The 23490-nt window shown below is 39.1% G+C and overlaps 1 protein-coding gene across 5 annotated transcripts in view; it reads right to left on the bottom strand.

The window, feature by feature from the left end:
* FMO2 (flavin containing monooxygenase 2) overlaps positions 1 to 23490 on the bottom strand; it is a 45593-nt gene that overhangs the window by 9876 nt on the left and 12227 nt on the right. For 3 of the 5 annotated variants that reach the window (XM_021063191.1, XM_021063189.1, XM_013989532.2), the window contains exons 3-7: positions 15650 to 15838; positions 14132 to 14294; positions 11852 to 11994; positions 7231 to 7430; positions 5667 to 6022 (exon numbers count right to left, since the gene is read on the bottom strand). In XM_021063191.1, the coding sequence (XP_020918850.1) occupies positions 5667 to 6022; positions 7231 to 7430; positions 11852 to 11994; positions 14132 to 14294; positions 15650 to 15838 (1051 nt within the window). Of the gene's footprint in view, positions 1 to 3470; positions 3544 to 5666; positions 6023 to 7230; positions 7431 to 11851; positions 11995 to 14131; positions 14295 to 15649; positions 15839 to 23490 lie in introns of all 5 variants that reach the window. The other 2 variants (XM_021063190.1, XM_003130104.4) reach the window with 1 other exon arrangement.

The raw sequence follows: 23490 nt of genomic DNA, 5'->3' as shown, positions 1-23490 counted from the left end.
AGAATCTAACATCAGCATCACACAAAACAAATGAAATTAGGTCAAGGGAAAAAGTTCTTGTGTAGTGAAACTACAATTTTTAAGTAGCTGGATCAAGAGAGGATTAAGATGGCAGAATAGAAGGACTGGAACTCAACTTCTCTCCTAAAAACAACAAAACTCACAACTAAAGACTGAGCAATCTCCCCCCAAATGGACTGGAAACCTTAAAAAGATATCCTGCTCCACAAGAAAAAGAGGAGGCCATCAAGAGGTAGGAAGGGCGATTAGGCGATATAAGCAACCCCATACCTCCTGGGTGGGAAGCTCCACAGACTGAAAACTAACTGGTTCACAGAGGGAGACTCACCTACAGGAGTGAGAGTTCTGAGCTCCACATCAAACCCTCACATGTGGGGATCTGGCACTGGGAGAAGGAGCCCCTGGAGCATCTGGCATTGAAGACCAGTGGGGCTTGTGTCCAGGAGCTCCACAGGACTGGGGGAAACGGAGACCCCATTCTTCTTATTTTTTTTTTTTTTTGTCTTTTTGCTATTTCTTTGGGCTGCTCCCGCGGCATATGGAGGTTCCCAGGCTAGGGGTCCAATCGGAGCTGTAGCCATTGGCCTATGCCAGAGCCACAGCAACGCGGGATCCGAGCCGCGTCTGCAACCTACACCACAGCTCACGGCAACGCCGGATCATTAACCCACTGAGCAAGGGCAGGGACCGAACCCGCAACCTCATGGTTCCTAGTCAGATTCGTTAACCACTGCGCCATGACGGGAACTCCGGAGACCCCATTCTTAAAAGGCACACACAGACTTTCACGTGCACTGGGTCCATAGGAATCTGGGTCAAACCTAACTGCAGTTCTTCGAGGACATCCTGGGAAAACAGGGGTGAATGTGGCTTGTTATGAGGGACGGACATTGAAGGCAAAACTCTCGGGAATATTCAGCAGCTACTTTTCTCTGGAGGTGGCCATTTTGGGAAAATCTGGCTACACCCATCAGTCAGTACTGAGAAGCCCCAGGGCAAACACCAATCCAGGTGGGATCACAGCCCCACCCCTCAGTAAACAGGCTGCCTAAAGACCCCTCAGGCACACAGATGCCTTTAATCCCACCCAGAGACAAAACCCCACCCGCCAGAGGGATTAGAATCAGCTCCACCTACTAGTGGGCAGGCATCAGCCCCTCCCATCAGGAAGCCTACAGCAAGCACCCATACCGACTTCAGCCACAAGGGGGGCAGACACCAGAAGTAAGAGAGGCTACAATCCTATTATCTGTAAAAAGGTCACCACATCAAAAACCTATAAAAATGAAAAGACAGAGAACTATAACTCAGATGAGGGAGAAAGGAAAAACCCCAGAAAATCAGCTAAGTGAGGAGGAGATTCTCAGCCTCCAGGAAAAAGACTTTAGGTTGTTGATGCTGAAGATGATGCAAGACATTGGAAATAAACTGGAGGCAAAGATGGATAACTTACAGGAAGCACTGACCAAAGAGATACAAGATATAAAACTTAAACAAGAAGAGATGCAAACTACAATAACTGAAATAAAAAATTCACTAGAGGCAGCTAACAGCAGAATACAGGAGGCAGAAGAATGAATAAGCGGGGTGGACAGATTAGTGGAAATTACAGATGCAGAACAGAAAAGAGAAAAAATATTGAAAACAAATGAAGAGAGTCTCAGAGATCTCTGGGACAATGTTAAACACAGCAACATCCGTATTATAGGGGTGCCAGAAGAAGAGAGAAAGAAGGGGACGGAAAAAATACTCCAAGAGATAATAGCCGAAAACTTCCCTAACATGGGAAAGGAACCACTCACTCAAATCCAGGAAGCACAATGAGTACCATATAAAATAAACCCAAGGAGGAATACACCAAGACACATATTAATCAAACTGACCAAAATTAAAGACAAAGAGAAAATCTTGAAAGCAGCTAGGGAAAAGAAACAAGTAACATACAAGGGAACCCCAATAAGGTGATTGGCAGATTTTTCAGCAGAAACTCTGCAGGCCAGAAGGGAGTGGCATGTTCTACTTAACGTGATGAAAGGAAAAAACCTCCAACCAAGATGACTTTACCCAGCAAGGCTCTCATTCAGATTTGAAGGAGAAATCAAAACCTTCACAGATAAGCAAAAGTTGAGAGAATTCAGCAACACTAAACCAGCCTTACTACAAATACTAAAGGAACTTCTCTAGGCAGAAAAGAAAAGACACAACAGGAAACAAAAATTCCACAAATGACAAGGCTCACCATATATAGTAAACGCATACATACAGTAAAGATATGAAATCATCCATGCACAATTATACCACCAAAATCAGAAGTCATGAGAAGAGGTGGGTACAAATGCAGGACCCTGGAGATAAACTTGCAATTAAGAGAACAACAACTTAAAACAATCTCATATACATATAGACTCTTATAGCAAAACTTCAGAACTAACTGCAAACCAAAAATCTACAATTGATACACAAACAAGGAATCTCTGGAGAAGAAATATATCTCATAGTAAATAAGTGCATAATCCACCATGAAGGGGGTCATTTGACATCATTCTTGGAATGCTGAAGTCTTTTTAGATCTGATTCTGATTTCCTCTCCATCAAAGAATTTATGATAATTATAATTAAATAATACAACTATACAATTAAATAATATAGGTCTACAATTGTATTATTAATAACCATTTCTCTCCATTGTACAATGTAAGGTCTATAATGTCTTATCACATCACCTAGAATGGTGTAATGCCTTTATTGAAGAATCAATAAGATGTAGCAAATTGTGAGGACATATGTATATAGTTACACTGTTTTTTAACCAATTTATGCATTTTATATTTTACTTATTTTCAGAGGGTTTATTATTTTTGTTATTCTTACTAGTTATTCTTTTTATTATGCTATATAAAATATTTAATGGTATATAAGATTTTCTTCTTTATAAATTTTAGTTGCATAATATACACAATTTTGATATAATGCTAATTTTTTTAAGAAAAATTGAATTTAATAGATAATACTAAATAGTAAAGATGAATGCCATACAAAATGGGATAAAGTATAGAATAAATTTCCTATTTGTCTCTGCATATTTTCCATTCCACTTCTCCAGAGGGAGTCACTTAATCTGTTTCTTAAGACCCATGATATAATAATCTGTATGAATGTAATTGTGTTTAAACTTATGTATTTCATTCTGTAAAAAATTAAAAATAAAATTTCAAAAAAAAACACAATATAAAAAAAAGTTGCTGTATCTTAAACTAGTATGAGAATCACCTAGGAAGAACATAAAAATTGAAATTCCCAGTCTCATCCAGAGATTCTGATTCAGTTGGTCTGGGTTATCTCCCAAGAATTTCCATTTTTAAGCAGCAGCTAGGTGGTTCTTGTGGGTGGTTAAATCACTATACTTGGAGAAACATTGCTCTCTGTAAAGAATTTTTAAAAGTTCTTACAAGTCAATTCTTCTTTTATTCCTGCTGATAATGTCTGCCATCATAGTTCTCTCCGAAGGCAAGGTACATAAGCCTAGAAAATAGGTTAGTTTGAGTAGTGGGTTTGATTCATTATTATTGCTTTCTCTAGTAGTTGATTCCTACAATTAAATTTTGGCCATTTACCCACAATATACCAGTCAGGGCTGCTGTTTTGTTGAACTCCAGGGCATCCCACTCACACTGATTTCTAGGTGTTGCTGCCCATGGAGCACCAGGCTATAGCATGAACTCTGAGGTGGAGGGGTTGAGAGAAGAAGTTGGAGAGGGAAGGTGAGCTTGAGAAGTCTGGAATCTGTGCCAGGTGGCTTGAGCTCTGTTCTGAAAGTGGTGGGAAGCCATGGGAGGGTTTTTGCAGGAGGTGACAAGAGCAGATTTGCCTTTTGGAAAGATCTTCCTAGGTACTGAATTTTGGAATCTAGACTTCAGGGAGGGGAGTTTAAAGGTAGCAAGACCAGGTAAGAGACTGTTGAAGTAAACCAGGTGAGAGAGAGAGCAGTGAAAATTAAGAAGGGCAGATGGAGATGGAGAAATTAAATTGATGTGAGTTATCACTGTGGGCTCATGATTCCATCTCCTGTCACAAGGGTCCCCAGAACTTCAGACATGTTGAAAAATGGTCAGCTCCCCTGGATAGGTCTAGCTATCAGACCTCTCGGATTCAATAAGTCCAAAACTCAGCTCATCATTGAAGTCCTCCTGCTCGGACTTGCATCCTCTTCCAGATGCCCCTTCTCTGGTCACAGCTCTACTCTCCATTCGGTTTCTGCATGTCATCTTTGATTCTGCTCTCTTCCTCTCACCAGATCCTTACCCACTAGGCGAGGCCAGGTATTGAACCCACATCCTCATGGATCCTAGTTAGGTTTGTTAACTTCTGAGCCACAAAGGGAACTCCACTTCCTCCCATTCTTATACATGGAGTAAAGAATTATGTCCTGTTGATTTTATTACTAAGTATGTCTCCACTTTGTCTCCTTGTCTGGCTCAGGTTGCATCATATTTTCGTATATAGACTATTGCAGTAGCCTTCTTGCTGGTCTCTGAGACTCCATTACGTTCCCCTTTCAAATCTTTCTTTCACACTCATTCTGAAATAATCTCTCAAAACACATGACTCTGATAGTGTCTTGTCCTTGCTTAGGTATCACCGTCATTGGGTCCTTTGGCAGAAGAGCTTTTTTAAATGGACATTCTAGGTCCTCAGGCCAGACTTAATCAGCATCTCTAAGTTTTTATGCATAGCTAAGTTTGGAAAGAGACCTACATTTTACATTAAAGATCCTTAATATGTCTTATGTGTAGCTAAGTTTGGAAAGAGACCTACATTGTCAGATAGCTTGTAATTCTTCATCTGCATCATGCCTCTGTGCTTTGACTCAAGTGATTCCCTTTTCTACACCTGGGAAACCCAGTTATCTAGGAAGTTGTCCTTGACCAGGTGCCTTCACTTTATCCCACTCTGCTGTTGCTAAGCACGTTTTCTCTTCTTCTCACACACTCCATGCATTCCTCTGACAAAGAACTTATCTTATTATGTTGAAATGATTTACGTTTTTCTCTATCTCACCAAGTTTCAGCACAGGGCTAGGTATTCAATAAATTTTTGTTGAGCTGAATTGAACCCTGGGATCAGGGAGATGGTAACAGCTTTCTGAGGAGTGCAAGGTGCTATATGATGCTCATACAGAAATATTTTAATAATGTCATAGCTCTGTAGGGATCTGTGAGGTTGGCTGCTTAGGTATGTAGAGTTCATTTGGAGTAGAGTTAAGTATGGTGTAGGTTCTAGGTCTCTTGATTTGCACATATTCTGAGGAATTTATAAATATCTTATAGGTAAACCTAGGAGTCATATATATCTTCTTCCTTAGCTGTTCTCTTATTAATCCAAGAAAAAAATATGTACCTAATTTATGCCAACAGAAAATCTCTCAATTTTCTAACATTTTAAAGGAATGATTGTAGATATTTATTATTATTGTATTTCAGTGTTTGTTATTTAGATAATTCTCTACTAACTTTTTAGAATGTCACTTTCGTGGGAGCAGCTAAGGTTGGCAATTTTTTTGTTGGTGTCCTGCTTTTCTAAACTCACTATTGAGTGAAATTTACCAGGTATGAAACTCTCAGCCATTCACTTGCTCATTCACTTACCTTTGAAAACTCTTGTTACCCAACGAGCTTGAAGTTCAACAGTTGGGAAAATGGAACCTAGGGGCTGGATGAGACCAATGCATGCAAGGGTTGACTTCTCCAGCTGAGGAGGGAACATGTACTTGTACAGCAAGACCATATTATCCTCTACTTTAACAAGTGGATCTTCAAGGAAGGGAAAAGAGAAAGTATAGCCTGTTGCAAAGACAATGACATCAATGCCCTCCTCCACTGTTCCATCCTCAAAGATGGCAGAAGTTTCTGTGATCTCTTTCACTTTTGATTTCACCTTGATGGCTCCATAGAGTATGCGACTAGGAAGATCATCATTTAGTATAGGCTCTTTCATAAGGTATCTGAAACGTACAGAAGAAAGCATTCAGAAGGAATAATTAAAGAGGGGTCTTAAACTCTCTTGTTAGTTTATATTTTATGGGATTGGCTCTGAGAATAAAGATATTTCTTAAATATTCATGAAATTTCTAACTTGACTAGTTGGTCTACCCCAAACCTTACTATCTAACTTTGTTATCATGTTACATATCTCTCCCCTCAACGAATAAAGAAAAACATGAAAATGATTTGGGTAAAAGACATTTCAAAATAGGAGCCATCCCTAAGGGCTTAGACAAAATGTTAGACAAACAGTATGTTTAATTTCTGAACATTCCACTGTTATTATCCCATTGACATTTCTAATATTGTTTTATATTATCTGCTTTAATAATCTTGCTGTTCCATTTAACCTCTATTTGATCATAAGTAAGGAAAGAAAAATTTGTTAAAATTCCCATTCATTTAGAAACTTGTTAAGGGATTAGTGTGAAAATTAATTTTTTGGGGGATACTTCCGTGATCCCAAATATCCTCCGAGTCTCTGTATGTGGTAGCATGGATAATGGAACACAGCCTGGCTGTATTCCTGGAATTTGCTTTTTTGCAAATTTGAGAACCACTTTTTTTTTTTTTTTTAAATAAGGATACTGGCACATGTATCAGATCTTAGAATATAACAATCACATTGCATTTGTTGAAACATGGCAAAGTTCTTCTCTTTGTTTTTTTTTTTTTAAGGGAAGGAGCCTGATAACTGAAGAAAAATAAACATTCATATTGTTTGCTTGTGTTTATAAGATCAGGGATGTATAACTTTGAGATTAACAGGCATCAAGTTTGTTATCAAAACTACCCATGGGAAGAACCCTATGGTGTACAAAGTTAGCAAAGTATGAATATTCAGATGTGGAATTTGGGCCAGTTTTCCCATCCCACCCTTAGAAAGGGAGGTCACAATCTCTTAAAGCAGGCTCTTCCAATATGGGACAGCTCTGGGTATTAGGGAGCTAGTCTTAGTTCTTTCTGGAGCAGTTCATAATACTTATACTTTGTCTTCTTAAATATTTACTTTTTAAAAGCATACAGAACAAATTTGGAATTTAAAATCCAGGATAGTGTTAGCTTGCAGTTTGAATTGCAATGTTATCAATTTGGTTCTGCAAAGAGAGGCCCCTCTGCTAACCTTGATTACCAATGAATAAGACATAAAAAGGCAAAATAACTCTACTTGTTTTGAGGTATAAGGCCATAATTTTCATGGTTGAACCACCGATTCATCTGTTGTCCCATCATCCATTTTACAACTGTTCGTGGCAGGACATTTCGGAGCATGGAGCTAAAGCGGGTGTGAAAGACCATGTCCCAGGGGTAGCCATCTTCAGAGATACGGCCCATGACCCAGGAGCCATGTCTGGTGCTGATAAACACCTGATGATCAAAAGGAGTGCAGTTTAAATTAGAGCGTCATCCCTTTGGGAGGAACCCATTGTGTACATAATATAACACATATATGGCCAAAGAATTTGTGAAATTCTTTTTTTTATGGCCAAACCTACAGCATATGGAAGTTCCTAGGCCAGGGATTGAATCTGAGCCACAGATGTGACCTACACACAGCTGAGGCAATGCTGGATCCTTTAAGCCACTTACCTGGGCCAGGGAATCAAACCTGTGCCTCTGCAGCAACCTGAGCCACTGCAGTTGGAGTCCTTTTTTTTTTTTTTTGAATGTTTGCATCCATGGCATATGGAATTTCCTGTGCTAGGGATCCAATCAGAGTTGCAGCCCCCAGCCTAAGCTGCAGCCCCCAGCCTATGCTGCAGCCACGGTACCACCAGATCCATGCTTCATCTGTGATCTTGCAGTAACACTGGATCCTTAACCCACTGAGCCAGGCCAGAGATGAAACCCGTATCCTCACAGAGACAACGTCAGGTGCTTAACCCACTCAGCCACAATGGGAACTCCTGCAGAAGGATTCTTAACCCACTGCACCAGAGTGGGAACTCCTGAAATTCTTTTTTTTTTTTTTTTTTTTTTTTTAAGATGATTGACTTTAAAGTGAAGTACCTCTTAGTTTTCACAGCTTTGTGTCAACTTTATCATAAAGGTGTTACACAGTGGTATTTACGCCAATAGAGGAAAACTACAAAAGCCTTGAGAACTTCATGGAGACACAAGAAAATCTTTGGGCTAACACCATAAACCCCAGAAATCTTTGCCATATTTGAAGATGTGGTTCAATGCTCCTTCCCTCCTCTCACTTTTCCATCACTCCCAGGTTTTTTTAGAGCTAAGGTATAAAGTTATAATCCTATACTTATGATTACAGCCTAATGTATAGATAAGCACAAATATATGGATCTGTATATGCCTAGAGGGAGGATAACAAGGGAAATTATCTTCCTCTCACACTTTTTTTTTTTTTTTTTTTTTGGCCATGTCTACAACATGTGGAAGTTCCTAGTCCAGGAATAAAACCCACACCACAGCAGTGACACAAGCTACTGCAGAGAAAAGGCTGGACCCTTACCCTACTGTGCCACGAGGGAACTCCAGCTTCCCCCATATTAAAAGAAACTCGTCACATATTTTAAAAGTTAAAAACTCCAAATTTATACTGTAATTTTCATTCTCTTAAAGTGCACATCTGAATCCCCTTTCAGATGAATTCTTTACCTTGTATACTAATGTTTCTTTTTTTTTTTAAGATGCACATTTTTTTTTGGTTTTTTTATTATTATTTTTTTAAGGCTACACATGTGGCATATAGAAATTCCCAGGCTAGGGGGTCTAAGCAGAGCTGCAGCCGCTGGCCTGCACCACAGCCATAGCAATGCAGGATCCAAGCTGCATCTGAGGCCTACACCACAGCTTATGGCAACGCTGGATCCTTAACCTACTGATCAAGGCCAGGGATCAAACCCGTGTCCTCATGGATACTAGTTGGTATCATTAACACTGAGCCATGGTGGGAACTTCATAAAGATGTACTTTTAAATCTCTTTTCAAATATATGTTTTACCTTGTTTACTCCCCCACTGATCAAATGCACATTTGAATTGCTTCTCAAAATTTTACATGCTGTTCTATGAATTCTGTTGCATAAGGCTGACTTTGATAAACAGACAAGATTCACTTGCAAGGAAACTGATCAGCTTAGGAGTTTAAGATCATGGATTCTAGATCCAAACTCTGAATCCAGACTGCTTGGGTTTGAATTGCAGCCTCCGCATTTACAAGCTGTGTTGCCTTGGGTGAGTTATTTCAGTCTCTCTGTGCCTCCATTCTCTTTCTCCATAAAATGGGGGTAATAAAAATACCTGCTTCATAGAATTATTATACATGTTAAATGAAATGATATATGTAAAATACTGAAAATATTGCCTGGCAAGTGATAATTGCTACTAGCTATTATTATTATTTTGTAAATGAGGCTGAAGGAGAGGAGTTTCATGTAGTACCATAAATCTGGAGTGAGTCAGAATTTAGGGACAACTTTTGCTGAGAAGGGCCTCAAGTCCTTAGCTTATGGAGTAGCACCTACATAAAATGGTGTTGGTCACTATGTGGTAATATATTTATGTCCTGATTTTATCCTGCTGTTGCCTTTTTGTTGACTTGGCAATACTTTAATTAAGTATTAGATACTATACTTAAATATTTCCATGGATGTCTCTTTCCATTACTATTGTCTTCCATTTTTCCTTAGGATCGATCATGTTTTATGTTGGAAACTCTGTGTATTTTGTTCACTCTCTTTCTGCTGTCATCATCTCTACCACTGGGGAGTCTAATCTGGCTAGCTCCACTAGCTGCAGCAGTGTGATACGCTTGAGGATGTAGGATCAGGCTACTTTCTCTGAGATGCATGCTTTAGGCCAAATGCCAGAGATCTGGTTTTTGGTGGGGAAGTATGTGAATGACTCAGCACCACCCTAGAGCACCCTAGTGGTGCTTTTGGATTGTGGTAGAGCATGCTGTACACTTATGAATGTGAACCTCCTTTACCAGAAGCAGGGCACACTCAGGAGATGGTGAGTTGAAGCTGTGATTTTGAGCTTCGCAGATGCGCCTGGTTCTTTCCCTTACATACAAAGCTGTTATAAAGTCTCTAGTAAGTCTTCTCACAGAGGGGTTGAGTACATTTTCTGTGTAAGAGATTTTATCATAATTATCAGTTATGTTATTAATCTAATAAATATTGAAGAGACACTATTTAAAGATTAATGGAAAGCACAAAAATACAGCCAAGGTGGTTTCTTAATATTGACTCTAGCATGATAGACAAGCTTTTCACATAGTAAGGCCCATATAGGAAACAGACTCTTGTGATCTAAGATTTAACATCTTTGGAACATCTGTTCTTAATTTTTTTAATTTATATATTTTTTTATTATTTTTGCTTTTTCAGCCTGCACCTGCAGCATATGGAGGTTCCCAGGCTAGGGGTCCAGTTGGAGCTCCAGCTGCCAACTCATGCCACAGCCACAGCAATGCAGGATCTGAGCTGTGTCTGTGACCTACACCATGGCTCATGGCAACACTGGATCCTTAACACACCATGGGAGGCCAGGGATCGAACCTGCAACCTCATGGTTCCTAGTTGGAATAGTTTCCTCTGCGCCATGAGAGCAATTCCTAGAACATCAGTTCTAAGTCCAAATCACTAACCTGCAACATGTAGTGATCTAGTATGGAGCTTTACTTGGTTGACAACTAAGTCAGCTCCTTTTATCACACACACCCTTCCTCAATCTTGGCAGGTATTTATTCCCAACAAGAAGGAGCCTAGAGCTAGTGGCTCTCCTACCCGAGATGGCTTTTCTTTACAGTTACTTCTTCCTCACTTGTTATTCACAGAGAGGTCTTAATGCTTTAAAAAGGGAAGAATGGTTTCTTTCCACAAAAAAGGTGAGGTCTTGAGTCTAGTGAATCTTTTTCTGGTGTTAGTGCTCTCCTCTATCTCCAGGATGGTAACTCTGACAGGTCCCAGTGGAACCCCTTCATTAACCTGCTAGGGAGGCAACGTGTGTTTATCATATTTGATTCTGGGCATCCTGAGTGCTGACAGTGTGAGCCTCAAGACAGGACAGTTTTGCCGATTGTTGACATAGACACGATAAGTGCCATCTGGACAGAAGATGCCAGGCTGAGAAGGATAGTATGAGAGTGATAGGGCCTCTGGTCTGTGCCCCATTAAGAGGAAGAAATGCTTTGGGAAATGAATGTTAGGTATTTCCCAATCTTCACTTAGATCTGTCTTTCTAAAAGGGATTTATTTTCTGCCATTCCCAACCATCTTTACCAACATTATCTACATCTTGTAATGTTTCTAAGCAGGTGCAAAGATAACAGTGGTTGGAAGACCTCAGGGAGCACTTAAATATTTATGATCTTGATTGGGAGTCTTACTATCTATTTAATCTTTCTTTTCATGATCCTTGGTAACTAAGGATTGTTTACATTTTAAGTAGAATTCAAATATGCACTAAATTTCTAAAAGGCATGCCCCCAAGCATGAACAGGTCAATTCACTAAGCCTCCTGGGTAGAAACAAGGCCTTTTGTGCTGAAAGTCATCTGGTCCAAACTTAAGTAAGGGAACAGTAGCCCAGAGAAATAAAATGACTCAGCTAGGTTACCTGGTTGATTAGAGGCAGAGGTGGGAGATAAACTCTGGCTTCTTGATTTCCAGATTTTCTCTGATATTGCACTGAGAAATTGATCAACCAACTGTCCAATTAACATGAATGAGTAATAGAACCTTGGTTATATGAGTGGGATTTTCCAATATGCCCCTCCCCTTTCCTCTTTTCCACCACCCGCGGTAATCAGAGAGCATCTTACCTGAGCAGCCTTCTTACTCAACTCAACTGCAATATCTGAGGCTGAGTTTCCTATTCCAATCACCAAAATGCGTTTCCTTTCAAATCCTTCTGGGTGTTTGTACTGGCGGCTATGGAAATACTGGCCTTTGAACTTCTGGATACCTTCGGGGAGAAGAAGAGAAAAATCAATGGACTACGTCAAATTAATTTCAGTAATACTCAATGTCAATTTTTGCTTTCTGGGGCCAATCATTTGTTTTGTCTCTTCCTCTCAGGGGGGTTATAATATCAGGGGCAACTGGAAAACTCAAAGTACAAAACATATGAGAAATGTTAGGTTAAGCATATGGTACAGGGCCAAAGTGGTTGATTTCAGAGACTGTAGCTTATATATTTATTAGAGAACAAATAAATGGTTTTGATGAATAGAGCAAAGTCAAGTGCTGGTTTCCAACTACCAATTACCCTATTTTGGATTGTATAATGATACTTCAACATCACATAGCATATATTATTTTATATGTTTCTTAAACATATTATGAAGTGCTGTTAGTGTATTTGGGTAATAATTAGAATATTCTTATTTTGCAAAAGCAAACAAAAACTAAAATAAACTAAAAACAAGGGACATTAGGTGAGAGTTGGTTTTCACATTGCAATAAGTCAGCAACTTACTGAACAAGCCTCTTTTTTTCTTTCCTTTGGATTTTATTTTTTGAGCAATGGAGACAATACCTAATATTGTGACACTCTTACAGTTTACAAAATGCATTCACAGCCACTTTCCCCAACTCCTAGCCAGGGATTCCCAGTCCTTGGATTAAGAGTCCAGTCTGTATGTGCGATTAAACTGCAGCCCCGCACCCAGAGGCAGACAGGCTCCCCACTCAGGGTCTTACTTGAGGGTAACACTAGCTGTAAGTAGATGCTGGGAGAAGGCAGGGATGAAGGGGCCTATGAGTTGGGGCTCCCAGAGGCACAGAAGTCCACCAGGTGGGCTGGACACAGAGGCCCAAGCAGGGCAGAAAAGGGGCTCACAGGGGAAGCACAGAAGAACTGGAGGGTCTTAAAGGGTATGTCCTGGAAGGTCTTGGTACCAGGTTGTCTTTGGGGCAGCAGGAAGCCCATGAAGTGTTTTCAGCTGGGAAAAGATCTGATAAGATGTTCATAGTAGACAGGTCACTTTAACCACAAAGTGAACACTTGTGGTGGGCACATGGAGACTGGAAGGCCAGGTAGGAGGCTGTGCCCAATGGAGTTCTGATGCAGGGGGGCAGTAGGTGGGAATGAAGGGGCGTTAATTAGCCTGGGCCCCAGCAGGCCTGATGCAAATCCCTCCCGACTCCTAACTCTGGATCCCAGTGGATGTCTGGACAAGTGTTTTTGAAAATCATCTCAGAAAAACATGACTTTATTAAAGTATTTGTCTTTGATGGCGGGTTGCTTGAAGGAGTCTTGAGATCATTAGTCTGAAAGTGTGGTCCCTTGGTCAGTGTTAATAACATCACCTGGGAACTTGACAGAAATGCAAATTCTTAGCCTCACACCAGACCTCACACCAGACCTCACACCAGACCTAGGGGTGAAAGCCTAGCAAATTGTGGGCTTAAATCTGTTTCAAGTGATTCTGTTTGAATTTCATTGCTTTTGACCGGTAAACCTCAATACTGGCTGCATATTTAAATCACTTGAGCAACCCTTAATTGACCTAGGCCTACCCTAGAGCAATCAAATATTTGAAGGTCTTTAAAACTTTAAAAGCTCCTCAGGTGGTTTGAATAATGTGAGGGCTGGCCTGAACCACAGCATTAGATGTTTTCCTGAAGGCCTTGGGAAGGAAGTATGCTCTCCTTCGAGGGAAGGGCTTGGGAGGTACCATCTTCCCTTGTGCTCCCTGTAGCCATCACTGTCCTGTAGGAGCACTTATTTCTAGGAGTTTCCTCTGTAATTCTGGCTGTGGGCATGGCGCTGTAAAAAGTCTGCAAAAATGTAACAAAGTCACAGGTGAAGCCAAGGTAAGCACGTGGCTGAAAGGGCCTCTCCAACAGAGAACTAATTTGGGTGAGAATTTGCAAAATTCTGAATAAGATTTAGTAACTTTGGAAGAGGTTGGCTAAAATCCCTGAGAATGAAGATATAAGAGGTTGAAAGAAGCAAAGATGGTGTTTGGAATCTTTGATCTTTATTGCTGTATGCTGATCTTAATATTATGCCTAGCTAATTCTGCCCATCAATCCAACCCGAAAATAAAGTACCTGGACACCTACTTCCCAATGCTGGGGTTCCCCGCAGGTCTCACCTGGAAATGACTCCAGTGGGATGTGAGGGAGGATGTGATGGCCGCTGCAAACCATGACTGCATCAAAGACAGCACTTTGCTCCTTGCCATTGCTCTCAGTAACAACTGTCCACTGGCCAGAGGATGAGAAATCTGGGCGTTTTTTCACGCTGAGGACAGTTGTCTTGAACCAAACATAGAGAAGGTATCACTGAGAATGACTCTGGCATAACAGGGGCCCGGTCCACTGCCCTGGGATTAAGGATGGGTAAAGTGTAAATTCTGACTCCATTCAGGTTCCATTTGAATCCACTTCAGGCCACTTAAGGCAAAGATTGTTAAGTGTACCCTGCTCCTTCTTTGGCAGGTGCTACCAAGGATGTGATGCTTTGTGCGAGGTCTGACTGGCAGTGGGAACCTGCGTGTCAAAGACTGAATAAGTACTTTAGAGAGACCCAGAAAAGCAAGAAAAAACTCTGGGCAAGATAAGAAAGACATGTTCATCATTCAAGTGGTTACACAGTCACTGTTTATCAAGAACATTTTATCAAGACCACCCACCTCTATGCGGACTCTGTATTAGAGAAAATGTTACCTGGGAAGCACTTCACCTAGTGCCTGGCACAGAGATGGCACTCCACCAACGGTAAGTTGTTTGTATTTGTTATTTTTAAAACAGAGTACATCATGCTAGCAATTCACTTTATGATCTCATTTGGATTAAATAATTTATCGGTTTGATTTTTTTTAATGTTTGCTGTCTGGAGGTTTGTGCATTTTTAAAAGTGTACATAAAGGTTGTGTGTGCCTGCTATATTTAAGAAGCAATGTCAAAGAAAGCAAAGCTTTTGTCACCTTTAGAGGAATGGCGTACTTCTTTCTCCTCTTGGCAAATATTTGATTCCCTATACATGCTTTTCAAATTTTTAGATACTTTTCAGAATGCTGGGTTGGCAATTTTTGAAGCTGTTCCAATTGAAAAATGTATGTGGAATATCAGTATGAAGCTTCTGAAAAGGCTGTAAAATGTCTGGGTATTTTTGGCTGAGAGTAAAGATTTCAGATTTGAAATTCAGTGTGGTTTATTTGCTAAGGTACTGTGGAGTCTTGCTATTTAAAATGTGGTTCAAGGACCAACACCTTCAGTATTACTTAGGAGGTTATTAGAAATACGACTGACCTGAGCTGGTTTATGTCTCCTCAGGCAATTGGAAGATGATGTCATATGTCCCTTCAAAGAAAATGAGGCTAGGAGTCGCCAGTGGTTATAGATATTAGTTTAAATGCAGTTTCACCATCAATATCATCAGTCAAACCATTAGTTTTAACTGCTATTATTCTTCTGTTAATGTATATAATCTATAATATCTGGGGTAACGACACTACTTTGGGGGTTTTCTATTATGCTGTTATTTTTCAGAAAAGAATTGGATTAGAATACTTTGGTTTACAATTTCTTTCATTATCAGAGTAAGTTCTCCACTTAAATGTGAGCTAAACCAATGCAGAGAAAACCGTTCCCCCCCCAAAATAAAATACCTGGAACTGAATGTATTTTAGAAGATCAAACTTTTGGGCAAAAATCCTGAAGTATTCCAGGAGCTTAGAATTGTGCAGGAAGTTTGGAAAATCTTCAGGCATTGGAAAGTCACTGAAACAGGACATTTCTTTGCTGGTGTTGGTGATGACAGATTGATAAATACTTGCTCGGCCATCTTCAACATTTTCCTAAAGAATCAAATAGAAGGGTGATAATCACATATTTAAAAAATCACTTGCTTTCCTACCGTTCTTCCAAATCTAACCTCTGTGTGACCCTCTGTCATTGCTGTAGTGTGACTGAAATGTCTGGCTGATGAGGTGACACAAATATGCTCCATCACCTTGTGCAGCAGTGCCTAGGTGAGGCCCTCCAGTGCTGCTCATTGGGATCAAGAATGGGGACGCTCCTTCTTCTGGCACTTTGCAGAATATTTGGCATTCTGGGTCTCTACCTATTTAATGTCCATCATTGTGACAACCAGCCTCCTTCAGCCTCCTTCTAAAACTCCCCCTGGGGAGGCTGTACCCATCTTCTACCTCTCTAGGTACCAATCAACCCTGGGACACTGATCAGAGAAAATAAAGAAGAATTTCAATTAAAATGAGTACTTTCGGGGGCTGAGAATTTTCACATCTTAATTTGTATCCTCCTGTCTCCACCTTTATTTTATGCCTTATGCAAATCAACCTTCCTTAAGTGATAAAGTTAAGAAATATTAATGCCAATCAAATCTTAAACTTGATTCTGAATGTTGGCAAGTATTCTTTAGTAAATCAGGAGGCTGCACATGCTAAGGTTGGGTTTATTATTTCCTCTACAAAAATGTTGTGCATTATGATAAGGTCCTTTGCATTAAATTGTTTAAGACCCAAGTATGGTGATTTAGTGTCTGTGAAATCAGCATGTTATCAAAGAGGCTTTTGTAAGAAAATTTAAATAGCTCTATCCAGGAACTCCTCAATAGATGCTTCTGCATATGCAGAGAGTAAGGCTTTATCTAGGCAAACAGTAGTTGCTGTTATGACTCAGCACTAGGGTGCAGTGTAAAGAAATGGAAAGGTTGTAGGAATTCATAAATTAATTACAATAAATAACCAAGTCTTACATAAGCGGCATTGCAGTCTCTTCCACAGACCAGTAAATAAATATTCAACTCTAATCCTACAACTGCACTGAATCAGTTATGTATATTGCTTTCTCATCATTATTCACAGAAAATTATTACTTTTCTGCCAAATCTTGAGATTAAATCTCCTTAGATTTTTGCAACACTGAAAGAGGCAGCCTGGACTAGCAGAAGGAGCCTGGTTTTTGGAGGTAGACAGTTTGAATTAATCTCTTTCAGACTGTGTGAGTCTGGACCAGTTAGTTCCCCTGAGCTTTAGTCCTGTTATTTGTCAACTAGGGATGTATTAAGTGCTCAATAGTATTGGTATTGTCTATTGTTACTGAGGAAGCTATTAAGCCTTAGGAAAACTGTCAGTTATAGCTCACCGCTCACCACAGTAGGAGAAAGGCACCAAAGCACCTGCTCTGACACCAAAGGAACTGATAAAAGCACTCACTATCCCATCTTAGTTTTCTGATGTTTGTTTCTTTTACAAGAGGCTATACTTCATTTCAAAGAGTTAAAAAAGAGAGACCATGGGATCTTGCCTCTTTTATCAGCAGAGTTCTTTATATATATTGGGCTTCATTGCATTCAAAGTCAGTACTAATATGAGTTACCAAAGCTAAAATGGTGTTTGCTCTCAGATCATACCATTTAAGAGCAATTAAAAAAATCCAAGTTTGTGAAGATCCTCATACATTTCATACTCTTTCTTCCTTATTCATTCATCTATTTATTCACTAATATCTAGGTCAGGAATCAGTTGCCTTTTTCTATGAGCAAGGTGTTTAACTTTCCTAGTCCAGAATCAAGGCTCAGATGATAACTTTGCTACAGTTTTCAGTGATTTGGTAAAAAATGAGATGAGTGTATGACAACATTCAGGTGATTAATTTGGTGTGGTGTTGTTATTAAGTGTATGTATATGTTAGAACGTAAATAAGAAGTGGTTTCTGTCTCATATACAAGGATACAATGATCTGAACTCTGAAATCAAGGTATTTTTATTTTCAAACACTAGCTTCAAATTGCATAATACAGTCCTTCCTTGATATTTGTGGGGGCTGATTCCAGGATCCTTTGGGGATACCCACATCCACAGATGCTCAAGTCCATTGTAAAAAATGGGGTAGTATTTGCACAGAACCTACATATATCCTCCTGTATTCTTTAAATTATCTCTAGATTACTAATACAATATAAATGCTACGTAAATAGTTTCCAGCATGGAAAATTCAAGTTTTGCTTTTTGGGACTTTCCTGGATTTTTCCCACAGTATTTTCTTTCTTTTTTTTCCTGAATGCACCTTCCAATTTTTTCAACCATACTGGCAGCAGTATGCAAAATGAAAGCAAGAAAATTCTTTTTAAAGACACTATGAGTCGTTTGTATTTGTTTGGCAATTCAGGGTCTCAGTGCATTATATCTACACATTAAAATATCAGTAAACAAATGAAAACTTAAAAGCACTTTTTTGTTGTTTTTACCATTTTTTATCATTGGAACTTGCCTTTGACTTGCTTGGATCTGCAGATGTAATATAGAGGGTTGGTGATGTTGGAGTCAAACTGAAGTGTAAACTACTTCCATGTGTTTCAGTATGATTGAACGCAATGTCCTTGGCAAGACTGAATGTCTGAGTTTCTTATCTAACCAAGTTCTAAAAATTGGAACAGATAATTTTATAAGTAGTACACAGTAGAGTTAAACAGAAGGGCTCTTGGGTCAGATTGGGTTGATATCTGAATCTTATTGCATTTAATGGCTTTATAACCATGGGCAATTATATAAGTTAGAATCCTTATTTTCTCCAGTAAAACGGGGCTCGTTAATAGTTCCAACATTAAACAATTGTTATGAGGTTTTGATGAGATTAGACAAAGTTCTTGGCACAATGCCTGACTCTAAATAAGCATTCCAACTGTGTTTGTCCGTATCAACAACATTACAGACCACTGGAATTAGCCTTGATGAACCAGGCATAGTTTTTTTTTAGTCTGAGGTTTAGTTTTTTAAAAATAATTCAATGAATTTTATAACATTTATAGTTGTACAACTATCATCACAACCTAATTTTAGAACATTTCCATCCCAAACCCCTAGTCCACCTCTCCCACCCCCTAACTTGTCCCCTTTGATAACCATAAGTTTTTCAAAGTCTGTGAGTCTGTTTCTGTTCTTCAAATAAGTTCATTTATATTCTTTTTTAGATTCCACATATAAGTGATATCATATGATTGTCTCTCACTGTCTAAGTGAGGTTATTAAGATAATTTCTAGGACCATCCATGTTGCTCAAAGCAGCATTATTTCATTCTTTCTATGGCTGAATAATATTCCATTGTATATATGTACCACACCTTCTTTAATCCATGCCTCTGTCAATAGACATTTAGGTTGCTTTTGAAACAGTTAAACAAGGATCAACTTTACACTCAGAGTCAACATTTTTGTTTTTCAAGTGCTTTAAAATGCAGTTGGCTCCTCTGTAAGTTCAGTTTTAAGAGGATTTTGAGTGATGAGAACTGGTTCTGTTGTCTGAGCCCCTAGAGTAATTTCAGAGCCAAGGCAAGGCACTCCTTTTAGGGATTTAACTTGTATAATTTTGCAAAATTGATAATGACATCACGATTCTTTTCCTGGAGCTCAAGTAATAATCTTTATCATTGGGTTGAGTTGTATACACCTGTCAAAAGGAAGCTTTGTGTCCATGTGTGCTACTTCTTATGTTGGCGGAAGTAGATGTCTATATGTTTAGACAAATCTGGGTAAAATTTAGTTTGGCCAAAGTTATAAAGGGAAGATGTTCTTATTAATAAACAAAAGTATATCAACTATGTCTCCGGTCCAGATGCTGAGGTTAGGGATAAGATGCAGCCAGGACACACAGTTTCTATCTTCATGGAGCTTATTGTTACATTGAATTAAAAACCATTTGGGGAGTTCCCGTCGTGGCGCAGTGGTTAATGAATCCGACTAGGAACCATGAGGTTGGGGGTTCGATCCCTGCCCTTGCTCAGTGGGTTAACGATCCGGCGTTGCCGTGAGCTGTGGTGTAGGTTGCAGACGCAGCTCGGATCCCGCATTGCTGTGGCTCTGGCGTAGGCTGGTGGCTACAGCTCCGATTCAACCCCTAGCCTGGGAACCTCCATATGCCGCGGGAGCGGCCCAAGAAATAGCAACAATAACAACAACAACAACAACAACAAAAGACAAAAGACAAAAAAAAAAAACAAAAACAAAAACAAAAAAAAACCATTTGGAATTTGGGGATGGAAATTGGAGGCAGAATAAGGTGAGAGACTTTGCTCCAAAATAAGATAAGGATGGAGTTCCTGTCATGGCTCAGCAGAAACAAATCAGACTAGGAATCATGAGGTTGCAGGTTTGATCCCTGGCCTTGCTCAGTGGGTTAAGGATCTGGCATTGCTGTGAGCTGTGGTGTAGGTCACAGACACAGCTTGGATCTGGTGCTGCTGTGGCTGTGGCATAGGCCGGCAGCTGTAGCTCCAATTAGACCCCTAGCCTGGTAACCTCCATATGTTGCTAGTGAGGCCCTCAAAAGCAAAAACAAACAAACAAATGAAAAACAAACAAAACAACAAAAAAAACCTGAAGAGACAGCTTTCAAAACAGCTAGGTTTAACTCATATTTACTTAAAATACAAGCACTGTCTAAAGATGATATTGAAGCACAAATACAGATTAAATAGCCTGAATTTCCTAGCAAATAGAATTTGCTACAATTTATTTAAGATAAAATGATTCTAAGAGAAGCATTTTCCTAAAATAAATTTTTCTGAATATCAGAAAACTATAGCGAAATCAAGTTAGTTCAGATAGCACTGATTTAGAATTTACAATCTTTTGATTATTGGCTAGACTGAAGTTTATCTTTGACTCTAAAAATCAAAGGGCTGTAAAACAATCTTAAGAAAGTTTATAAGGCTAATATATTAATCTACTAGAAGGAGGAAGCTTATGAGGCAAAAGTGGATTCACTTATTGGAAATGTGAATACAAAAATGTATATTCTTTTTCATTATGAAACATCATCATATTGACCTTAGTTTGTTCTCATGGCTAGTTACTCTGAGCAGTTGGAAACAATAAAATAGCATTTCTCTATCATTCCATATTTTTCACTCTTTCAGGTGAACTTTATATCTGCTCCATCACTTGAAAGAAGTATAATTGAAACTCTTTTTACTTCCTTGTCCTAGTTAAACAGGCAAAGTTGTTGTTCCCAAATGCCAGTCTGTGAACTAGTTGCATTAGAAGAACTCAAGGGAGCTTTAAAAATATAAAATCCTAATACATCTGGTTTGGGCCCAGACACCTGTATTTTAGAATTTCTCCCGAGCTGATTCTTATGCACAGTGAACATGGGGAAACACCGTCTTTATTAGAGTGTCACTGCATCCTGCCATCTCTCCATAGGGCTGATACTTCCCTGATTTCTTGCCTTGTCACTGACAGACCCCCCTCATGAAACCCTCTGACCCAGATATTGCTCACTTTCTTCACTGACTTCAGGTAAAGGGTACACTCATTGTCCTCATAATGAGATCCAGTTATTCTCTCCAGCCTTGTCAGCTATCACCCGCCTGCATCCTTCTCTCCAGCCATATTACAGGACTTTCTATTCTCCAAGTATGTCAGATTTCACAAGCTGTAATACATTTGCACAGGCCGTTTGCTTTGTCTAGAGGCATATTCACATTCCTGATCTCTGCTTACTGTCAAGACAAATAAAAACATCATACCCTCTAGAAAGCCTGCCCTCTTCTCTGTTGATTGACATTTTGTGCTTTCCATAATAATTAGTGTATAAGCGTTATACACTGCCTTATAAAATTACACTCTGATAATGGATTTTCTTTAGTATTTTCTCCTGAACAGTGAGCCCTTATACTGCAGGGACTTGCATTTGTGTCTTTTTAGTACCTAGTATATGCCTGGTGCATAGTATGAAATTAGTTAATATGTTTGTTGAGTGAATAAAGAATATTAACAGGAAGCATTTTTCTACTATTGTAAATAGGGCTTAATGGTACTAAGCCCTACACTGCATTTAGTAGAGTAATGGGAATAAATAAACGACTTTCCTGAGAGTATGCTATAAACTTTACTCTGTTCTTCACATGCAAACATTACTTCTTTAAAAATATTATGGAAAACTAACCAAAATATATATTAAACTGCTGGTAAAGAGGCCTAAGGGCCATGGTATTTTATGGGGGGTTACAAATATCTAACATGATCAATTTGGTTCTATTAAATGGGCAGTAATGTACAAAAGCAAGTTAAATTATGCTGTGGTAGATTCATTGGCTAAATCTATCTAAGGGAACTTCTGACTGAAAGTATAGTAAGGATAAGGCAGTTATCTTCTTAGGGAAGGAAATAGCTGTTTGTTCTAGCTAGTTCTGTATAATGTTAAACTGAACAGAATGTGCTGTGGAAAAGAACATAACAATTAAAACAGAAGAGAGGCTGTGACGCATAGAAAAAAATAGATGAAGTCCATGCTTAGGTCAGTGTGGAGATGACATCATATCAGAAGTTCCATTTGGTGACATCCCAGTTGCCTGCTTCACAATTTAATCTTTCTATTACCAACATTTAAATCAATAACTTTGATGGAGGCAAATACAGACGATAAAATTTGTGTATATCCAAAGCATGGAGACATATAAAACTTAAATGAAGATTAAAACTTCACATAAACACTTAAAAAATTGAAGTACAGTTGATTTATAATATTATGTTAGTTTTAGTGATTCAGTGTTTAGAATCAATATTGAACATAATGATTCAATATTTTTATAGATTATACTCCTTTATAGTTATTACAAAATAAAGCAATGTATCCCTGTGTTGTGTAATATATACTTGTTATTTTTATTGTGATATAGCTGATGTACAATATTATATAATTTTCAGGTATAACAGAGTGATTCTCAATTTTTTTTTTTTTTTTTTTTTTGTCTTTTTGTCTTTTTGTCTGTTGTTTTGTTGTTGCTGTTGTTGCTATTTCTTGGGCCGCTCCCGCGGCATATGGAGGTTCCCAGGCTAGGGGTTGAATCGGAGTTGTAGCCACCGGCCTACGCCAGAGCCACAGCAACGCGGGATCCGAGCCGCGTCTGTGACCTACACCACAGCTCACGGCAACGCCGGATCCTTAACCCACTGAGCAAGGGCAGGGACCGAACCCGCGACCTCATGGTTCCTAGTCGGATTCGTTAACCACTGCGCCACGACGGGAACTCCGATTCTCAATTTTTAAAGGTTATATTCCACTTTTAAGATATTGGCTAAATCCCTTGTGTTGTACAATATATCCTTATGGCTTATTTATTTTATACATAGCAGTTTGTATCTTAGTCCTTTATCCCTATATTGCCCCTCCCCCCTCTGCTTTCCCCACTAGTAACTGCCTATTTGTTCTCTATATCTATGAGTCTGTTTTGCTTTTGTTATGTTCATTGGTTTATTTTTTTTAGGTTTCACATATAAGTGATATCACATAGTATTTCTCTCTCTGACTTATTGCACTTGGCCTAATACCCTTCAAGTCCGTCCATGTGTTGTAAATGGCAGAATTTCATTCTTTTTTTTATAGCTGAATATTCCATTGTATACATAAACAACCTCTTTTTTATGAATTAATCTGCTGATGGACACTTAGGTTGCTTCCACATTTGGTTATTGTAAATAATGCT

This window comes from Sus scrofa, chromosome 9 (assembly GCF_000003025.6).
Source record: "Sus scrofa isolate TJ Tabasco breed Duroc chromosome 9, Sscrofa11.1, whole genome shotgun sequence".
Taxonomy (NCBI): domain Eukaryota; kingdom Metazoa; phylum Chordata; class Mammalia; order Artiodactyla; family Suidae; genus Sus; species Sus scrofa.
This window is presented reverse-complemented; position numbering and strand designations above follow the sequence as displayed.